This window comes from Podarcis muralis, chromosome 7 (assembly GCF_964188315.1).
Source record: "Podarcis muralis chromosome 7, rPodMur119.hap1.1, whole genome shotgun sequence".
NCBI classification, from domain to species: domain Eukaryota; kingdom Metazoa; phylum Chordata; class Lepidosauria; order Squamata; family Lacertidae; genus Podarcis; species Podarcis muralis.
Window position 1 is genome coordinate 90,836,683 of NC_135661.1, and position 18,763 is coordinate 90,855,445.

General features: G+C 47.9%; 1 protein-coding gene and 1 pseudogene across 2 annotated transcripts in view; both read left to right on the top strand.

Moving 5' to 3' along the window:
- LOC144328529 (uncharacterized) overlaps positions 1-7,271 on the top strand; it is an 89,506-nt pseudogene extending 82,235 nt beyond the window's left edge. Inside the window, exon 7 of the transcript XR_013393793.1 lies at positions 80-7,271. The product of XR_013393793.1 is annotated as an uncharacterized LOC144328529 (transcript). The remainder of the gene's footprint in view (positions 1-79) is intronic.
- Positions 1-15,187, top strand: part of LOC144328528 (zinc finger protein 213-like) — a 69,132-nt gene extending 53,945 nt beyond the window's left edge. Inside the window, exon 5 of the mRNA XM_077932433.1 lies at positions 12,818-15,187. Coding sequence (XP_077788559.1) covers positions 12,818-13,062 — 245 coding nt within the window. The 3' untranslated portion in view covers positions 13,063-15,187. The remainder of the gene's footprint in view (positions 1-12,817) is intronic.
- The last annotated feature ends 3,576 nt before the right edge of the window (positions 15,188-18,763 follow it).

Sequence of the window (18,763 nt, forward strand, 5' to 3'; positions counted from 1 at the left end):
ATATCAGGATTCAGACTGTGGAGAGAGCTTTAGTCAGAGCTCCCATTCCACTTCCCATCAAAGAAATCCCCTTGAGAAGAAACACTATCAGTGCTTGGAATGTGGAAAAAGCTTCACCTGGAAAAAGAGTTTGGCTGCCCATCAAAGAATTCATACAGGGGAGAAACCCTATCAGTGTCTGGAATGTGGAAAGAGCTTCAGTCAGAACTCCCATCTCACTTCCCATCAAAGAATTCATACAAAAGAGAAACCCTATCACTGCTTGGAGTGTGGAAAGAGCTTCACTGCTAGCTCCTCTCTCATCTCCCATCAAAGTATTCATACAGGGGAAAAACCCTATCAGTGCGTGGAATGTGGAAAGAGCTTCAATCAGAGGGCCAAGCTCACTTCCCATCAAAGGATTCATACAGGGGAGAAACCCTATCACTGCTTGGAGTGTGGAAAGAGCTTCACTGCTAGCTCCTCTCTCACCTCCCATCAAAGAATTCATACAGGGGAGAAACCCTATCAGTGCGTGGAATGTGGAAAAAGCTTCACTGATAACTCCTATCTCACCTCCCATCAAAGAATTCATACAGGGGAGAAACCCTATCAGTGTGTGGAATGTGGAAAAAGCTTCAGGACGAGCTTTGAACTCACTTACCATCAAAGGATTCATACAGGGGAGAAACCATATCACTGCTTGGAGTGTGGAAAAAGCTACAGGATGCGCTCCGAACTCACTTCCCATCAACGGATTCATTCAGGGGAGAAACCCTTTCAGTGCGTGGAATGTGGAAAGAGCTTCATTAGAAAGCACAGTTTCACTTCACATCAAAGAATTCATACAGGGGAGAAACCCTATCAGTGCTTGGAATGTGGAAAGAGATTCAACAGGAAAGAAACTCTCACTTCCCATCAAAGGATTCATACAGGGGAGAAACCATATCACTGCTTGGAGTGTGGAAAGAGCTTCAGTCAGAGAGCCAAGCTTACTTCCCACCAGAGAATTCATACAGGGGAGAAACCCTATCAGTGCTTGGAATGTGGAAAGAGCTTCAACAGGAAAGAAAATCTCACTTCCCATCAAAGGATTCATATGGGGGTGAAACCCTTTCAGTGCGTGGAATGTGGAAAGAGCTTCATTAGAAAGGACAGTTTCACTTCACATCAAAGAATTCATACAGTGGAGAAACCCTTTCAGTGCGTGGAATGTGGAAAGAGCTTCAAACAGAGGGCCCATCTCACTTCACATCAAAGGATTCATACAGGGGAAAACCCCTATTAGTGCTTGGAATGTGGAAAGAGCTTCAGTCAGAGCCACAATCTCACTTCCCATCAAAGGATTCATACAGGGGAGAAACCCTATCAGTGTCTGGAATGTGGAAAGAGCTTCACCAGGAAAGAAAGTCTCACAGCCCATCACAAAATCCATACAGGGGAGAAACCCTAACAGTGCGTGGAATGAGGAAAGAGCTTCAGTCAAAGCAACAATCTCATTTCTCATCAGAGAATTCACACAGGGTAGAAACTATTTCAGTGCCAAGAGTGTGATCGGAGGGATTTCATAGAATCATAGAATCATAGAGTTGGAAGAGACCCCAAGGGCCATCGAGTCCAACCCCCTGCCAAGCAGGAAACACCATCAGAGCACTCCTGACATATGGTTGTCAAGCCTCTGCTTCAAGACCTCCAAAGAAGGAGACTCCACCACACTCCTTGGCAGCAAATTCCACTGTCGAACAGCTCTTACTGTCAGGAAGTTCTTCCTAATGTTTAGGTGGAATCTTCTTTCTTGTAGTTTGGATCCATTGCTCCGTGTCCGCTTCTCTGGAGCAGCAGAAAACAGCCTTTCTCCCTCCTCTATGTGACATCCTTTTATATATTGGAACATGGCTATCATATCACCCCTTAACCTCCTCTTCTCCAGGCTAAACATGCCCAGCTCCCTTAGCCGTTCCTCATAAGGCATCGTTTCCAGGCCCTTGACCATTTTGGTTGCCCTCCTCTGGACACGTTCGAGTTTGTCAGTGTCCTTCTTGAACTGTGGTGCCCAGAACTGGACACAGTACTCCAGGTGAGGTCTGACCAGAGCAGAATACAGTGGCACTATTACTTCCCTTGATCTAGATGCTATACTCCTATTGATGCAGCCCAGAATTGCATTGGCTTTTTTAGCTGCCGCGTCACATTGTTGGCTCATGTCAAGTTTGTGGTCAACCAAGACTCCTAGATCCTTTTCACATGTACTGCTCTCAAGCCAGGTGTCCCCCATCTTGTATTTGTGCCTCTCATTTTTTTTGCCCAAGTGCAATACTTTACATTTCTCCCTGTTAAAATTCATCTTGTTTGTTTTGGCCCAGTTCTCTAATCTGTCAAGGTCGTTTTGAAGTGTGATCCTGTCCTTTGGGGTGTTAGCCACCCCTCCCAGTTTGGTGTCATCTGCAAATTTGATCAGGATGCCCTTGAGTCCATCATCCAAGTCGTTGATAAAGATGTTGAATAAGACCGGGCCCAAGACAGAACCCTGTGGCACCCCACTAGTCACTCTTCTCCAGGATGAAGAGGAACCATTGATGAGCACCCTTTGGGTTCGGTCAGTCAGCCAGTTACAAATCCACTGAGTGGTAGCATAGTCAAGTCCGCATTTTACCAGCTTCTTTACAAGAATATCATGGGGCACCTTGTCAAATGCCTTGCTGAAATCAAGGTAGGCTACATCCACTGCGTTCCCTTCATCTACCAGGCTTGTAATTCTGTCAAAAAACGAGATCAGGTTAGTCTGACATGACTTATTTTTCAGAAATCCATGCTGACTATTGGTGATCACAGCATTCCTTTCTAGGTGCTCACAGACTGTTTGCTTAATGATCTGCTCCAGAATCTTCCCTGGTATTGATGTCAGGCTGACTGGGCGGTAATTATTTGGGTCCTCTCTTTTCCCCTTTTTGAAAATAGGGATAACATTTGCCCTCCTCCAGTCTGCCGGGACTTCGCCTGTTCTCCAGGAATTCTCAAAGATGACTGCCAGTGGTTCTGAGATCACATCTGCCAGTTCTTTTAATACTCTTGGATGCAGTTCATCTGGCCCTGGAGACTTGAATACATCTAAACTAGCCAAGTAGTCTTGTACTATCTCCTTAGTTATTCTGGGCTGTGCTTCCTCTGCTGAATCATTTGCTCCAAATTCTTCAGGTCGGGCATTGTTTTCTTTATCGGAGAAGACTGAGGCAAAGAAAGCATTGAGGAGTTCAGCCCTTTCTGTGTCCCCTGTTTGCATTTCACCATCTTCTCCTCTGAGTGACCCCACGGTTTCTTTGTTCTTCCTTTTGCTACGAACATACCCATAAAAGCCTTTTTGTTGCTTTTAACCTCTCTAGCAAGCCTGAGTTCATTCTGTGCTTTAGCTTTTCTGACTTTGTGTCTACATGTGCTGGCTATTTGTTTGAATTCCTCTTTGGTGGTTTCCCCCCTTTTCCATTTTTTGTACACATCCTTTTTTAATCTTAACTCAGTTAAAAGTTCTTTAGATAGCCACCCTGGCTTTTTTAGGCACCTTCCATGTTTCCGTCTCATTGGTATTGCCTGAAGTTGTGCTTTTACTATCTCCCTCTTAACAAACTCCCAGCCATCGTGAACTCCCTTTCCTTTTAGTATTACTGTCCATGGGATCTCACCCAGCACTTCCCTAAGTTTTATGAAGTCGGCTTTCTTAAAGTCAAGAAATTGAGTCCTAGTATGCTTGGCTGCTCTTTTCCGCTGTATAGTAAACTTCAGAAGAGCATGATCACTCGCGCCTAATGATCCTTCCACTTCTACCCCACTAACCAGGTCATCAACATTGGTTAGGACCAGATCTAAAATGGCTGTTCCTCTTGTTGCTTCTCCCACTTTCTGGACAATGAAGTTGTCTGCAAGGCCAGTGAGGAATCTGTTTGACCTTATGCTCTTGGCTGAGTTTGACATCCAACAAATATCCGGGTAATTGAAGTCCCCCATTACTACTATCTCCCTTCCTTTTGCATGCTTGGCCATCTGTTCCAGGAAGGCATCATCTATGTCCTCCGTTTGGCTTGGGGATCTATAGTAAACTCCCACAATGAGGTCACTGTTATTCTTCTCTCCCTTAATTTTGACCCAAATGCTCTCACTTTGGCTTTGAGGTTCTAAGTCTTGGATCTCTTCACAGGTATACACATCCCTGACATATAACGCCACTCCTCCTCCTTTCTTGTCTGGTCTGTTTCTCTGAAATAGATTGTATCCCTCCATTATTACATTCCAATCATGGGACTTATCCCACCAGGTTTCAGTGATGCCTATTATGTCATATTTAGTTTGCTGTACCAAGAGCTCAAGCTCATCTTGTTTATTTCCCATGCTTTGTGCATTAGTGTACAGACATTGAAGTCCATTAATCATTCGCCCGTGTCTCTTATTTAAGGATTTTTTCCTCCCACCACTAGGTCTGCATGCTGTTTGCTCCATTTTTGCTCTATGACATTTGGATGATCATCTTCATCAATTGATAGACTCCTACCTTCAGGAGCACTGTCTCCCTCCCCCACATTAGTCAGTTTAAAGCCCTCCTGATGAGGTTTCTGAGATTTTTGGCAAAAACATTCCTCCCAACCGTTGTGAGGTGCAGCCCATCGCTTGCCAGAAGTCCATCTTCAAGAAACTGCAGTCCGTGATCTAAGAATCCAAACCGTTCCTGTTTACACCATTTGCGAAGCCAGCTGTTCACTTCCACTATTTTTCCCTCTCTCCCTGGGCCACGTCGTTCAACTGGGAGGACAAACGAGATGACAATTTGTGCATTTAATTGCTTCAATTTCCTGCCCAGAGCCTCATAGTCTCTTTTGATCTTCTGGAGGCTATTGCTTGCAGTGTCATTGATTCCCACATGAACCAAGAGGAAGGGGTATTTGTCAGTGGGTTTTATGATTCCTTGCAGTCGTTCAGTTACATCTTGGATCTTAGCCCCGGGGAGACAGCACACTTCCCGAGACATCTTGTCAGGCCCACAGATCACTGCCTCTGTTCCCCTCAGTAGGGAATCCCCTATCACCACTACACGCCTCCTCTTAGGTTTGGTCCTCCGTGAGCTGTCTGTTCCAAGGTCGCCTGCACATTCCCTGAGGACTGACTTTGCTGCTCGCCTTCATATACCTGATCGACTGTAATGAGGGAGAGATCCTCAAATGGAGTCTGCTCTTCGTCTTCCATGCTAGGGGAGAGGACCTCAAAGCGATTGTGTATTTCTACACAATCAGAGCGAACCCTGGGCCTCCTACTTCTTTGAGTCACGTTTTTCCATATATCTGGCTCCTGTGTTGGTGAACTAGCCTCCTTCTCAGGGGGAGTCCCCTGTCTCCTCCTTGGTGGAGACGGTGTGCTCTGTTGCTTCCAAGAAGAGCTCCAGCTCTCTAATTCTTTGGAGCGTAGCTACACGTTCCTCCAGTTGCTGGACTTTGTCTTTTAAGAGGGCAATCAACATGCAATTGCTGCAGGTAAAGCTGCCTGCAACCTTTGGCAAGATGGCAAACATTGTGCAGGAACCGCAGGCGACTGCAGCTGTTCCCTCATCCTCCATCTTGAGAATGTGTCGTTGGGGCACGTCCTCCATCATAAAAAGCGTGAAGACAGGACAAATAACTCCCCCCCAAAAAAAACCTAGGTCTCCCCCAAGAAACGTTTGAGACTAGCTCCCCTAAATCTAAAAGATGGATAAAACTGCACGCACCGCTAGGCGCGCGCCGCTGCCCTACAAGCTCTGATAAGCTCCTCCCACAGCTAATCACCTGCCTCAACAGAAACCCTGCCCCCTCTGACCTTTGCACAGGGAGAGCAGCTAAAATTTAAAATTAAAAAATCATATTGTCAGAAAAGCACTGTTTAACGTCTGGATAAGATATAAGGACTCGAAAATAAAACCCCAAGGTGGTTGTCACCAATGGAAGTGAAGGCTCAGAAAAAGCTCAATATGGAGGCCAAATGGCCGAAAAATTGGGAAATTCTGGAACAAGAGGGAGATAGATTAAAACAACTAAAAAATAGAGTGCGGGATTGGCTCCATTATTATCAAATAATGGAGGCATATAATCTGGACAAAAAAAATGGCTTCCAGGTGGAAAAATCAAAATTGGAAATACAGCTGTTAGACCCCCAAAAGTAAGAACTTGTCAAGAATGTATAACCTGCTGTTGAAATGGAACACTCAGGATGGAACGGTGAAATCAGCTATGATTAAATGGGCACAAGATGTTGGACATAATATTATGATGGCTGACTGGGAACAGTTATGGACCACAGGTATGAAATTTACGGCATGTAATGCCTTAAGAGAGAATATAATGAAAATGATCTATAGGTGGTACATGACACCAGTCAAGCTTGCAAAAATTTACCATTTGCCCTATAGTAAGTGCTGGAAATGCAAAGAGACTGAAGGCACATTCTTTCACCTTTGGTGGACATGCCCAAGGATTAAGACTTTCTGGGAAATGATCTACAATGAAATGAAAAAGGTATTTAAATATACTTTTCTGAAGAAACCAGAGGCCTTCCTCCTGGGCATGGTCGGCCAATTGGTGTCAAAGAAGGATAGAACTTTCTTTATGTATGCTACAACAGCAGCAAGAATACTTATTGCAAAGTACTGGAAGACACAAGATCTACCCACCCGGGAAGAATGGCAGATGAAGGTGATGAACCTTATGGAACTGGCGGAAATGACTGGCAGAATCCGAGACCAGGGAGAAGAGTCGGTGGAGGAAGATTGGAAGAAATTTAAAGATTACTTACAGAAACATTGTAAAATTAAGGAATGTTAGAAGGAGGCTGGAATGAAGTTATGTGGCTTTAGCAGAAATATTATAAAGGATTAAGTAAAAATAGATTGTTAATGGAGGAAAGGAGGAAAGGTAAAGTTACATTATATTAAGATAAATTATAGGATAAAAATTGGGAAAGATAGAAAGGATTTGCTGAAATAGCTAACTGAACTAGAATACAAAAAAGGGAGGTGCGAGGAGGTCAAGGAAACAAGTAAATGAAATATAAGTTATGGGAAGGTTCGTTGTGTTTTTTTAATTGTTTCAATTTTTCTGTTTTTCTGTTTTTTTAACTTTTCTTCTTCTTTTTTTCTATTCTCTTTTTATTTATTGTGATGTGTTGTTAAATTTTTGTTTAACTTGGAATTATCTCTTTCTCTTTTTGTAACATTTAAAACTTTAATAAATATTATTTTTTTTTAAAAAATACAAGCTGCAATAAAGAGCATGAAGTAATTACAGGACTCCTGAGTAGATTTCAGAGAATCTAATGCATCTTTGGTTGGGATTGTCCAGCAAGGAGATTGGAGATGGTTGCCAGTCAAAGGGTAATTTAAGACGCAGGCGGGGGGGGGAGAGCTCCTTGTGAAAGGGGGGGCAGTTTTGGGAGACATTCCAGCTGTGGCATTGGGAGCCAGATGAGGAATCCTGGAAGAGGACACTCCAGGCTCATCTGGTCCAACCCCTGCAATTCAGGAACCCCGGTTCTTAGTCCCACCAGCTCCCTTGAACTGGGCAACTCAGATGCCTGAAGCAGCGCCCCGTTGGAGAACAGCCTTGGGTCGCCTCTGGAGCTGGCTGGACCTTTTGGACGGCTGTTTCCATCCCCCCTGCCTTCTGCTGGCAGGCCCGATTGGGAGTTGTAGTCCAAAGCCCATTGAGGGTGCCTGGTCCTGGAGATGGTTTTCAAGTTGGAACTATGTTTTGACCCTTTGCCAAAAGGAGATGCCACAAAGTGTGTGTCGGGAGGGTGTCTTTTCAGTGCCAGGATACAAGGTGCTCTCTTGACCTGGGAGCCCAGTCCCTCTCCCCCACCCCTAGAAAATGGGGTCTAACCCTCATACTCTCCTTGCAGTGAAGGAATGGGTTTCCAAAACCCAAAACTGACTGTGCAGGCAGTTTGAAACTGCACCAAAATCCCTATTTTTCCTTAGCTAAAGCCCATTAACTTGAGCTCTGAGCTCAATGTATAAACAAAAGCCCGGATGTATAAACAAGTGCTCAGAGCCCTCTCCTTTATCATTTGTGGCGGCAACTATGGCCTTCACTGTACCAGTAGTAGAAGAGAACAGAGAGAAGACACGTCTGCGCTTTATCTTACGTCCTGAACACACTCTGACGCACAGACCCAATCTGGGAACAGCGCCAAAGTGTGTTTTCGGAAATGGTGGCCTCTGGCTCCAAGATAAGAGTAGGAAGAGGAAGATCCTTTTATGGTCAGGAGTGCAGGAAGGAAGATCCTTGTATGGTTGAGAGTACCAGAGCAGGAACATATGTGATGTCAACCTGCGTACGTAGGCCGACGTGGTTGGGCTCCTAGGGGAGGAGTGAGAAGGTGCCTGGAGGATATATAAACTGCATGAAACCTGTCATTTCATTGGACTTGCTGGGGACTAATCATAGAATAGAATCATAGAGTTGGAAGAGACCACAAGGGCCATCGAGTCCAACCCCCTGCCAAGCAGGAAACACCATCAGAGCACTCCCGACATATGGTTGTCAAGCCTCTCACTCAAGTGCCTTCTGCTATCCGGAGAGCAGAATAAACTCTTTCTTTGAACCAACTCAGTGTCATTTGACTTCCTTCCTCCTGTCCTGGAGCAACGCAGACCCAATCAGTGAACTCCAATAAGGCTACAGCAGGACCCCCTTTTCCTTCCTCTTTGCAACTCTCTCTCAAGGGACCCTGGAGCCAAACACTTGCAGTTTTCTTCTAGCTTCTCAAGCAAAGGGTGGAAAGGAATACATTCTTGTTGCTCTTGAGATGTACAGAAATCTGTTCCCCGCAGAGGGAGAAGCTTGCTAGGCCCCCAAAGTCCCCACAGGGAGAGAGGGACCAGCCAAAGGGTTACCGTAAGTTGGCTTCCTAGAGAGGAATAAAGGGAGGAGACTCCCCAGAGCAAAAGCTCCGCCCCCATCCGGGCTTTTGTCTCTCTGCTCCACAAGTGCTGCCTGGGGGCGCCTTCTGGGATCCGGTGAGTCGCCTTGGGGAGATGGGGGGTCCCAGGGCTGCAGGGGAGGGTCCCCCCAAAAAGACCCCTCTGGGGTCCTGGCTCCTGAAAGAGAGAGAGAGAGAGAGAAGGGAGCAGGGCGAGCTCCGCTTTGCAAGGGCTCAGAAGAACAGCCTTGAGGGCCAGGGAGTCATGATGAGGGACCCCCAAAGTCATCTAGCCCATCCCCGGCCCGGAAGAAATCTTCTGCCCAGCCTGGGGCTCGAACCCAGGGGCCTGAGATCAAAGAGACTTGTGCTCTACCCACTGAGCTCTCCTGCCTTGTTCGGGTTCATTTCTGGAAGAGTCTGACAGAATGTGAGCTTGGTTTACTCCACCTTGCAATGGTTAAAAGGAACTGAGCTGCATTCCTAGAGAGGACAAGGAATAAGGGGGGGGCGAGGTCCTCCCAAGCAAATGCCCCTCCCTCCTTCCCAGGATCCTCCCTGCAGAGGGGGAGGGAGCTTTCATTTCCTCTGCAGGAGCTGCCTCAGTTTCCCTTCTGGCATCTGGTGAGTTTCCTCTTTTCTGCCCTAGGGTGCATTGGGGAGAAGTGGGGTGGGGTGTCCCAGGGCTGCAGGGGACGGATCCGTGGGGACTCTGCTCAGCTCCTGCAAGGGGATCCCCAAGCCAAGGCTAAGAGGTTCTGCCCCCCTTCTCTCTGCAAAGCCAGGGAGGCTGCAAGTAGCAGGAGGTCTGCAACTCTTGTCTTGCTCCTTTGGGGAGGGGTCACTGAGTCAGGAAGAAAAGGGCCTGCAAAGGAACCCTGATGGGACTGAGGAATCAGCCACGTTCCTTAGCCCAGGTGGCAGCCAGATGGAAACATCTGGAGGCAGAAATAAAAACTTGGCCTCTGTGCTAAAGAAAGTCCTTCCATCTCGCAGTGCGCAGTTAGACCCATGGAACTCCCTCCCACAGGAGGAAGAGATGGCTTGAGAAGAGGATGAGGCCAATTCAGGGAGGAGCAGAGGGCTAGTGATGGCTCCAGGCCCCCCAGTTGGAGGCAGCCATGCTTCTGAAGGGGGAGGGAGTTGCCCTCAGAACAAAGACAGAGGTCTGTCTTCAGAATATGGGAATATGGTGCTTGAACTCCGCATCTGGGCTGTGATTCAGACTCATCCATGCTGGCCCAGGGAACATTTCTCTTCTCCTGACTGTGTATCAATCCTGTAGTAGAAGAATGCATTTGCTTTACAGGATTCTCTGGCACCTCTCAGTAGGACAGGCAGAACTTGGCAGAAGACCTAGGGACTCCTTCCGATCTCCTGGAGGTGTCCAGAGAACAGAGATGGATGAGCAAGACTCAGCTGGCCCTGAAGCAGGAAGAGGCCATGCCATCTAACATGGGAGCAGCGGGGGATTCTGGGAAAACTCTGTGAGGAAGAACCCGGGTCAGGAGGACACCCCTTGCTCAGAGGTGCAGAGCCAGCAGCTCAGGCAGTTCTTCTCCCAGGAGGCCAAAGGACCCCGAGAGGTTTGCAGCCAACTCTAGAAGAGGAGGGAGAGTATCCCCCAATTCTCTACTAATTTGCCCATCCTTTTTTGGAAAGCATCCGAGGAATGATATTGAACAGCCCTAAAGCGTCAGCTGCTCCTTTTCTAATCCTTCTCCCCACTCTCTCTTGAATCCTTGTTACTCTTTCAGGGGAAGGATCTGTTAGCAGAAATAGGTCCGGATTCCAATGAGGCAGAGAAGACTCCCTTGGACGCCAGAGTGAGGCCTCTGGGTAAGGAGGAAGGAGTTTTTTCTTTCTTTGGTCACATTTTGTGGATTTTGAAGCTAATCTGTGAATTCTTTTCATCTTATTGGAGAATTCACAGGGGACCCAGAGCCCAGAGAAATGGAGATGTATTTTTGCACAACTAGTATGTCAAATGGGTGCAAACGTCCACATTTAGGTGGCAACTCCTACTTGTTTGAAGGCGCACCTGTAGTTTTCCTTCGGAGTGAAGCATGCGCTCTTGGCTTCCCACTTACCTTCTTCTCTCGCGGGAGACGTAACGAGGCCAGCAAGACCTGCTTGTCCATCTTTTCTTGGTGGCGGAGGGGAAGCTGCCCCTGTGGACCCAGAGCAGGTAGGAGGAAGGAGCCATGTGGGGAGAGAGGATGTCATGGACTGGGGGACACAGAGGAATGGTGGGAGGAACCGCCAAGGAAGGAGGGTTGAAGGCTGAAATAGGCTTCTAAGCAGTTCACACACCATACCAAAGAGTGGCCAGGATTCACCCCATCAGTCCCACAATGGGGCTTTCCCCCTCTCATTCCCCTGCACACCTTGGAGATGTCTATAGGGCTTCAGGAGGGTCCTCCCTGTTGCGAAATTTTTGCGGCGCTTTAGCAGAAATGCTTAGAGTTCCAGGTTCTTCAGTGCAGTATATTTATTGTGAGCTCTATATCTACAAATATCTACAGGCTATAATACAGGAGCAGTTCATACAGTCAAACGGAGTACCTGGCTGCACCTTAAGGCAAAGAGGAAGACTCTCTCTCTCTCTCTGACCACACTCCTCTGCACCACCACCTTGACTGCTGGACAGGTTTCCCTTTTAAACCAAGGACAGCCAATCAACTGACAGCACATTATTCTGACCCACATCATTCTGACCCTGAACTTGCATAGAAAGTATTGCAGGCCGATTGCATCAGCCAGTTGCATCAGCTAGCAGACTCAAGCCTGCAGACCTACTATCTCACACAGCATTCTGGGATCCCAACACTCCCCACCCGGCAAGAACAGCACAGAGGGACAGAAGAAGGGATCCTTCCATGTGGCAAACGGGAATGTTTGTGCACAGGATTAGAAGAATGATTTGAAGAACACCAGTTTCTTAATGCCCCTCATTAAAATACACAACGAATAATTCCATTAAAACATCAAAATATGCATCCATAAAATGTACAGAAAAAGAATCCAATTAATACAGAACATCAATTAAGAGGCAGAAAACAACAGAGTGTAACAGTTCGCCTTTATGTTATCTAAGAGGACAACCTTTTTCTTTTAGGGTCCAGTGTGCTTTGAAGATGTAGCCTTCCATTTCACAGATGTGGACTGGGCATTGCTGGATCCTGACCAGAGAGCCCTCCATAAGGAAGTCATGGAGGAGAATTGGGGGATCTCGGACGCTCTCAGTAAGGCTTAATATTATGCCTACCCCCTCCAAGATGGCCCCCTTTTGCTCTTGAAGGGCTGGCCTGTCTGCAGCCCCCACAGCCTCCCATCAGGGCCCCTTAATGGGTGCAGCAGCAGAGGAAGGGCCTCAGGAAAGCAGCCATGGCTCTGGCCAGATGCACAGGAGGAGGAGGAGCGCTGACCGCTCTCCTTCCCCCTCAGACTCCATCCATCAGCAGCCCCCATCCCCTCATAGGGGCAGGGTCACCAGAGGTGCAAGGTGCTGAGTAGGGGGGAAGATCCTCCAGGGCAGATAAGGACCCCCCCCCCCAATATTTTTTCAGGCTCCTCTAAACTGCCCAGGCGTTCTTAAATGTATCTTCAAAGTGATTCAGGAAGTTGAAGTGGCTTCTGTCAGATGTTTTGCTTCTGTTCTTCTTTCTGTCCTTGGCTGACTAAAGAGACGAGTGACATTGGAGATGGCACAGATCCCATGATTGGGCCAAACAAAATCCGTCCCAGAAAATAAGCAGCCTTTTCGAACCCCCGGCAGTGAACCCTGGAGGAAGACCTCACATCTAGCTCCCTTCAGTTCTTTCCCTGTCACAAGCATTAACTAGCACTGCTCCCTAATTTGGGGCTCCATTGCTTCCTGAGGTCTAATCTGTTTGTCACTTAGTTGCAGGTGATGATGAATTGGAGAAGGAGAATGAGGGAGACCGCGACAAAAGCCAAACAGTGGGGAAGTCATATTCAGAGCACGGAGAGAGCTTCAGTCAGAACTCCCATTCCACTTCAAATCAAAGAAATCCCATTGAGAAGAAACCCTGTCAGTGCATGGAATGTGGAAAAAGCTTCAGTCGAAAGGACAGTTTCACTTCCCATCACAGAATTCATACAGGGGAGAAACCTTATCACTGCTAGGAATGTGGAAAGAGCTTCAGTGACAGCCGCCAGCTTCTTGTCCATCAAAGAATTCATACGGGGCGAAACCCTATCCGGGATCAATGAGAAGGATTCATTGGTTCAGGCCTCACCATGGGACTGAAACTGCCTTGGTCGCACTGGTTGATGATCTCCGGCGGGCTAGGGACAAAGGTGAGAGCTGTTTCCTAGTTCTGCTGGATCTCTCAGCGGCCTTTGATACAATCGACCATAACATCCTTCTGGACCGTCTAGAGGGGTTGGGAGCTGGGGGCACTGTTATACAGTGGTTTCGCTCCTTCCTCCTGGGCCGTGTTCAGAAAGTGGTGGTGGGGGATGAGTGTTCAGACCCTTGGGCCCTCACTTGTGGGGTACCTCAGGGTTCCGTCCTCTCCCCCATGCTTTTTAACATCTATATGAAGCCGCTGGGAGAGATCATCAGGGGGTTTGGACTGGGTGTCCATCAATATGCAGATGATACCCAGCTCTACCTCTCTTTCAAATCAGAGCCAGTGAAGGCGGTGAAGGTCCTGTGTGAGTGCCTGGAGGCAGTTAGAGGATGGATGGCGGCTAATGGATTGAAGTTGAATCCTGACAAGACAGAAGTACTGTTTTTGGGGGACAGGGGGCGGGCTGGTGTGGAGGACTCCCTGGTCCTGAATGGGGTAACTGTGCCCCTGAAGGACCAGGTGCGTAGCCTGGGAGTCACTTTGGACTCACAGCTGTCCATGGAGGCGCAGGTCAATTCTGTATCCAGGGCAGCTGTCTACCAACTCCACCTGGTACGCAGGCTGAGACCCTACGTGCCCGCGGACTGTCTTGCCAGAGTGGTGCATGCTCTAGTTATCTCCCGCTTGGACTACTGCAATGCGCTCTACGTGGGGCTACCTTTGAAGGTGACTCGGAAACTACAGCTAATCCAGAATGCGGCAGCTAGACTGGTGACTGGGGGCGGCTGCCGAGACCACATAACACCGGTCTTGAAAGACCTACATTGGCTCCCAGTACGTTTCCGAGCACAATTCAAAGTGCTGGTGTTGACCTTTAAAGCCCTAAATAGCCTCGGCCCAGTATACCTGAAGGAGCGTCTCCACCCCCATCGTTCTGCCCGGACGCTGAGGTCCAGCGCCGAGGGCCTTCTGGCGGTTCCCTCATTGCGAGAAGCAAAGCTACAGGAACCAGGCAGAGGGCCTTCTCGGTAGTGGCGCCCGCCCTGTGGAATGCCCTCCCATCAGATGTCAAAACGATAAATAACTACCTGACATTCAGAAGACATCTTAAGGCAGCCCTGTTCAGGGAAGTTTTTAATGTATGATATTTTAGTGGGGTTTTTTGGTTTCTATGGAAGCCTCCCAGAGTGGCTGGGGATACCCAGCCAGATGGGCGGGGTACAAATAATAAATTATTATTATTATTATTATTATTATTATTATTATTGAGAAGGCCAAACTCACGATCCATCAAAGAATTCAGAGTGAGGGGAAACAATTTCAGAAACCTTATGAGTGCCATGAGTGTGGAGAGAACTTCAGTCGAAAGGACCATCTCACTTCCCATTGGATAATTCATACAGGGGAGAAACCCTATTAGTGCTTGAAATGTGGAAAGAGGTTCATTGAGAAGTCCAAACCCACGATCCATGAAAGAGTTCCCAGTGGGGGGAAATGATTTCAGTGCTTGGAATGTGGAAAGAGCTTCAGTCACAGGGCCTGTCTTGCTTCCCATCAAAGAATTCACATTGGAGGCAAACTGTAGTAGTGGCTGTATACAGATTTAATTTTAGGAGACTTTAAATAATATGAGGGTGAGGTTTGCAGCCAGGTTCTTTGCCACATCTGGTGCCCAATAGGAATTCCTACTACGTACCCAGAGCTGTGACTTGCAAGTCCTTGGCCAAGGTGTTTAATACCTTCTTCACAGCGTCCTTTCTCTTGGCAGATCAAGATGAGCAGGTGACAGCAAAGGTTGCAAGGTTTTTAGCTGGGGCAATTAGAATAAGATCCACCGTTTGACTATTGACTCAGAACCCTTAAAAGTATATTCTATAACTTTTTATTTATTTTTCTTTGTATATCATATTGTTGTTTTATTGCTATGGCCGGTGGCTGACCCAAATTATGATTTATTCCTTCAATACCTCCTTCACGTCATGACTGGTCTAAATCCTTTCAGGGTGTCCTCGGCATCAAAATGAAAGCCTATCTGGTGCCCGGAGAGCCTGAAGGGGAAAAGGCCTGCCAGGGGGATGTCCTTGCAGAGCCTCTCCCCCTCTGGGCCTTTCCTGTTCCTTCTGGGGTGTTTGGTTTTAGCCAAGAGAAAGCTTGCTCTTCTTGTCCCCTCTTCTCCCCCTCCTTGACTTCACAGCTCTGCTGCAGTCCCTTCCCAGATACAGAGAGTGATCTGGGGTGTCGTAGAATCCTAGAACAGGAGAATTCTGCAGGTCTGCCCAGAACTCATTGCACCGAGTTCAAGGGAACTTCTTCCCTGGTAGTTCCTCTCGGGATCTCCGTTCGACCGAGATGATAAAGCTCATCTTCTGGAATCGCCTCCACGTGATTGACGACCTGAGCCTCTGATAAGGCTCCAGGCACATTCCCCATTCAGCAGAGTTTCCAGCACAGGGAAGAGACGAGAGGTTTGGGCTACATTGCTAGGAGTTTTATTATCTAGCTACGCAGGCAGAAAAATACATCCTCTCTCTGTGAGAGCAGAGAGCAACTGAACAACAAAGGAACAAAGGAACAGGAAACCACGAATGTCCCATCCGTCTCCCGTGAGACTTCCAACAGTATGGAATGTGTGAAATGTAAAGAGTCTTGTGACTCCAAAGCACTGCTCAGTGGCAAACAGAAACTAACAGTTCCGTCCAGCTGCCTGAATGGGAGAGAGAGGAAGCAGGGCTCCTCCAGGGACCTCCTAGCCCTGACGTCTTTCCCTGCCGGCTGGCCATTATCAGAAAGACTCTTTGACTATTGGGGATCTGGGTTGGCCCCCTCCCATGTGGGCCATTCCTTCTGCCGTGGGACATTAGGTGAGTTTTACGTATGTTTCTTTCATAACACTTAACTCTGGACATTACCATGTTTACCCTTCTGAAAAGTTTAAAGATGTATATAGTATTATACAAAGGTGTGGAAAATTCCTATTCTTGAAAGTCATGAAATAGTCGTCATCTCCCCCACCCCCCGCCCCATATGCCTAGCTTACCTGGCCTGCAGCGCAGGAAGTTGCATGGATCATCTTCCTTCCGGATGCAATTGCGCAGCCTCCGGACCAAGCGCTGGAACCTGCCCTTGGGCTGATGTACAAAAGCCCGATGCCCAACATGGATGGCGCTGCCCTCCTCCTGCTCATGTTTAAACATCCCTTCAAGCCCTGAGGGGGCAAGAGAGAAAGGCCGAGCTGGTCAGAAGCAAACATTGTAAATCTATGGTCCTCCTTTTTAAATGCAAAGAGCATTAAATGATAAATCACATTGCAAAACCAAGAAATGGAAATGGACAGCTTCACCCATCGCAAGCGTCCACAAGCAGTGGGGGTTTCCGTTTTGGAGGAGGGACCATTCTTGTCCCCTTTCCCTTCAACTATACAAGGTTTTGTCAAGCCCACCCCAAACTCCTTCCATCCAATAGGGGGGATGTTTGAGGGCAGTGAAGTCCCTTTCAGATCACTTCAGATATGAATCTCTCTTCACTCCACACCCTTCTCAGCACAAGCATTTTCTCCTCACTTACAGGAACAGTGGGAAGACAAGCTGGCCTTGATGTGAGCCAGGTGTCCTAGAGAGACTCTGAAAGGCCCATGGAATCAAAGGGAGGCTGGGGAGGAGAACAGGTCCTCTCAGGAGTGGCTTCCGAGGGCCATGATGCACTGCCTGCCAATCCAATTCCCCGAAATTCATCACCCATCCTGAGACCCTCAGAAGAAGGTTCAGGAGGGGCCTGGGCCCCTGACCAGCTACATGGCTGGATGGTCATTTCCACCATTCCAGAGGCGAGACCCTCCATCCTAACCAGGGAGGGGTGTTGCTTTACTTGCCAACAAGCAGGACACACACGCCTCTTTGTTGGCATCAGGCTGCAAAAAGCTCAGGGGAAGTGGCAGGTTGGGGCACCTAGGAGAATATCCTACACCCGTTTAGCGGACAGACTAAGAGCCCTGGAGCTGGAGGAGGGAGCCCAGTCCCCCCCCCCCCCATGGCTAGGAGCTCTGGAGGGAGGTGGGGAAGATGGGGAGTGAGAGGAGCTGGTTCTGGGTGGAAACATCCACTCTGAGGAAAAGATCACCAGGTAGAGAAAGGAGTCTCTGAGCGTAGTGGGAAGGACAGTGTGTGGTGTCCTGGGAGAGTAATTCAGGCCAGGAATGAAGTGGGAGGCTGAGCCAGGAGAAGGAGGAGCTGGAAAGAGACCGGCTGCTGAGCTCTCATCCCAGTCAGGAGGGGAGAGATCCTTCTAGAAAGAGAAGACTCCCAAACCAGAGATCCCTTGGGTCTTTGGCTTGGGTACCTCGGGAGTAGGGTGACTGGCAGAAAGTGCCACCTTGTTAAGAGCCAAAGTCTTAAGTGTGAAACAACTGAGAAAACCTTGAAGGGAAAGAACATTGTAAACTGAACTATCCTAAGTTTTATCCACTCGTGTCAAAAACTTCCTTGTTAAATAAAATCGTTAATGTTTATTTGAAGAAATCCTGCCTGAGATTCCCAATTAGTAAGTTTTACCTCACGCAAGTCCCCCACAAGATAATCTGAGGTAGTTGGAGGGCATTTGTGGGAATTGTGTTCTGTGAGGTGGGTGCACTACATTTAAGAGAGAAGACGGGTCCAAGACTGCGGGGGGGGGGGGGGGGAGAGCCCTTGCGTCGTCGCATATTAATTGGGGGCAGAGGTGGGATAGGAAGTTAAAACCCACACAGATCCTATTTAGTTTTGAGCGGACTGGCAGACTTAAACATTCATGAGGAAAACTGGGTGCTGCACTTACGCCCACAGATATGGGGAATTTTGAGTGAAATATACTCAGATCTCAGAGAGGATGAAACCTCTGATTCCCTCACATTTAAAGAGAGAGTGAAAGTGCGCTTTGGACTGAGTGCAGAACAAAGCCAAAAAGCCTTTCGTGAAATTCAGTGGAAACCAGGAGAGACTTAGGCCCAACTGGGTAGCCGAATTGACCAAGCTCTGGACAGATGGGAGGAAAGTGAGAAGAGCTCAAACAGCTCATCACTTTAGAGCAATGTTTTCAAGAGGTTCCTGCTCATTTAGGCTGAAAACAGTAACTGAAGTCTCTACCTTGGGAGATGAAATCAAAGGAGACTCAGGGGGAGCAGTAATACTCAGTCCCTTCCAGAAAAAGCAACCCAGGGAGGAAGTGGGGTCTCAAAACGACAGCCCTGAAGGGCGGGCCCAAGGGTGCCGGGGGAAAAGGGCCGTGACACGAAGTAAAAACCCACACAGAAACGTACCCAGAGACACAGAACAACCAGTTTAATACAGGAGTGAAGTTCTTTGATTAAAAAGAGAGAAAATTCCTGTCAGAAAATGACCAGCAAGCGCCAAGCCAAAGAGACTCAGGGTGACCCAGCTGCTGCGTCTGAGGAGAATCTTAATATATTGAATTAGAGATGATGAGGCTAAGATTGGAATTGTCTAAGGTTGAAGGAGAGAAAGAAAGAGAAGAGGCCAGAATGGCAGCTGCCCTTCATC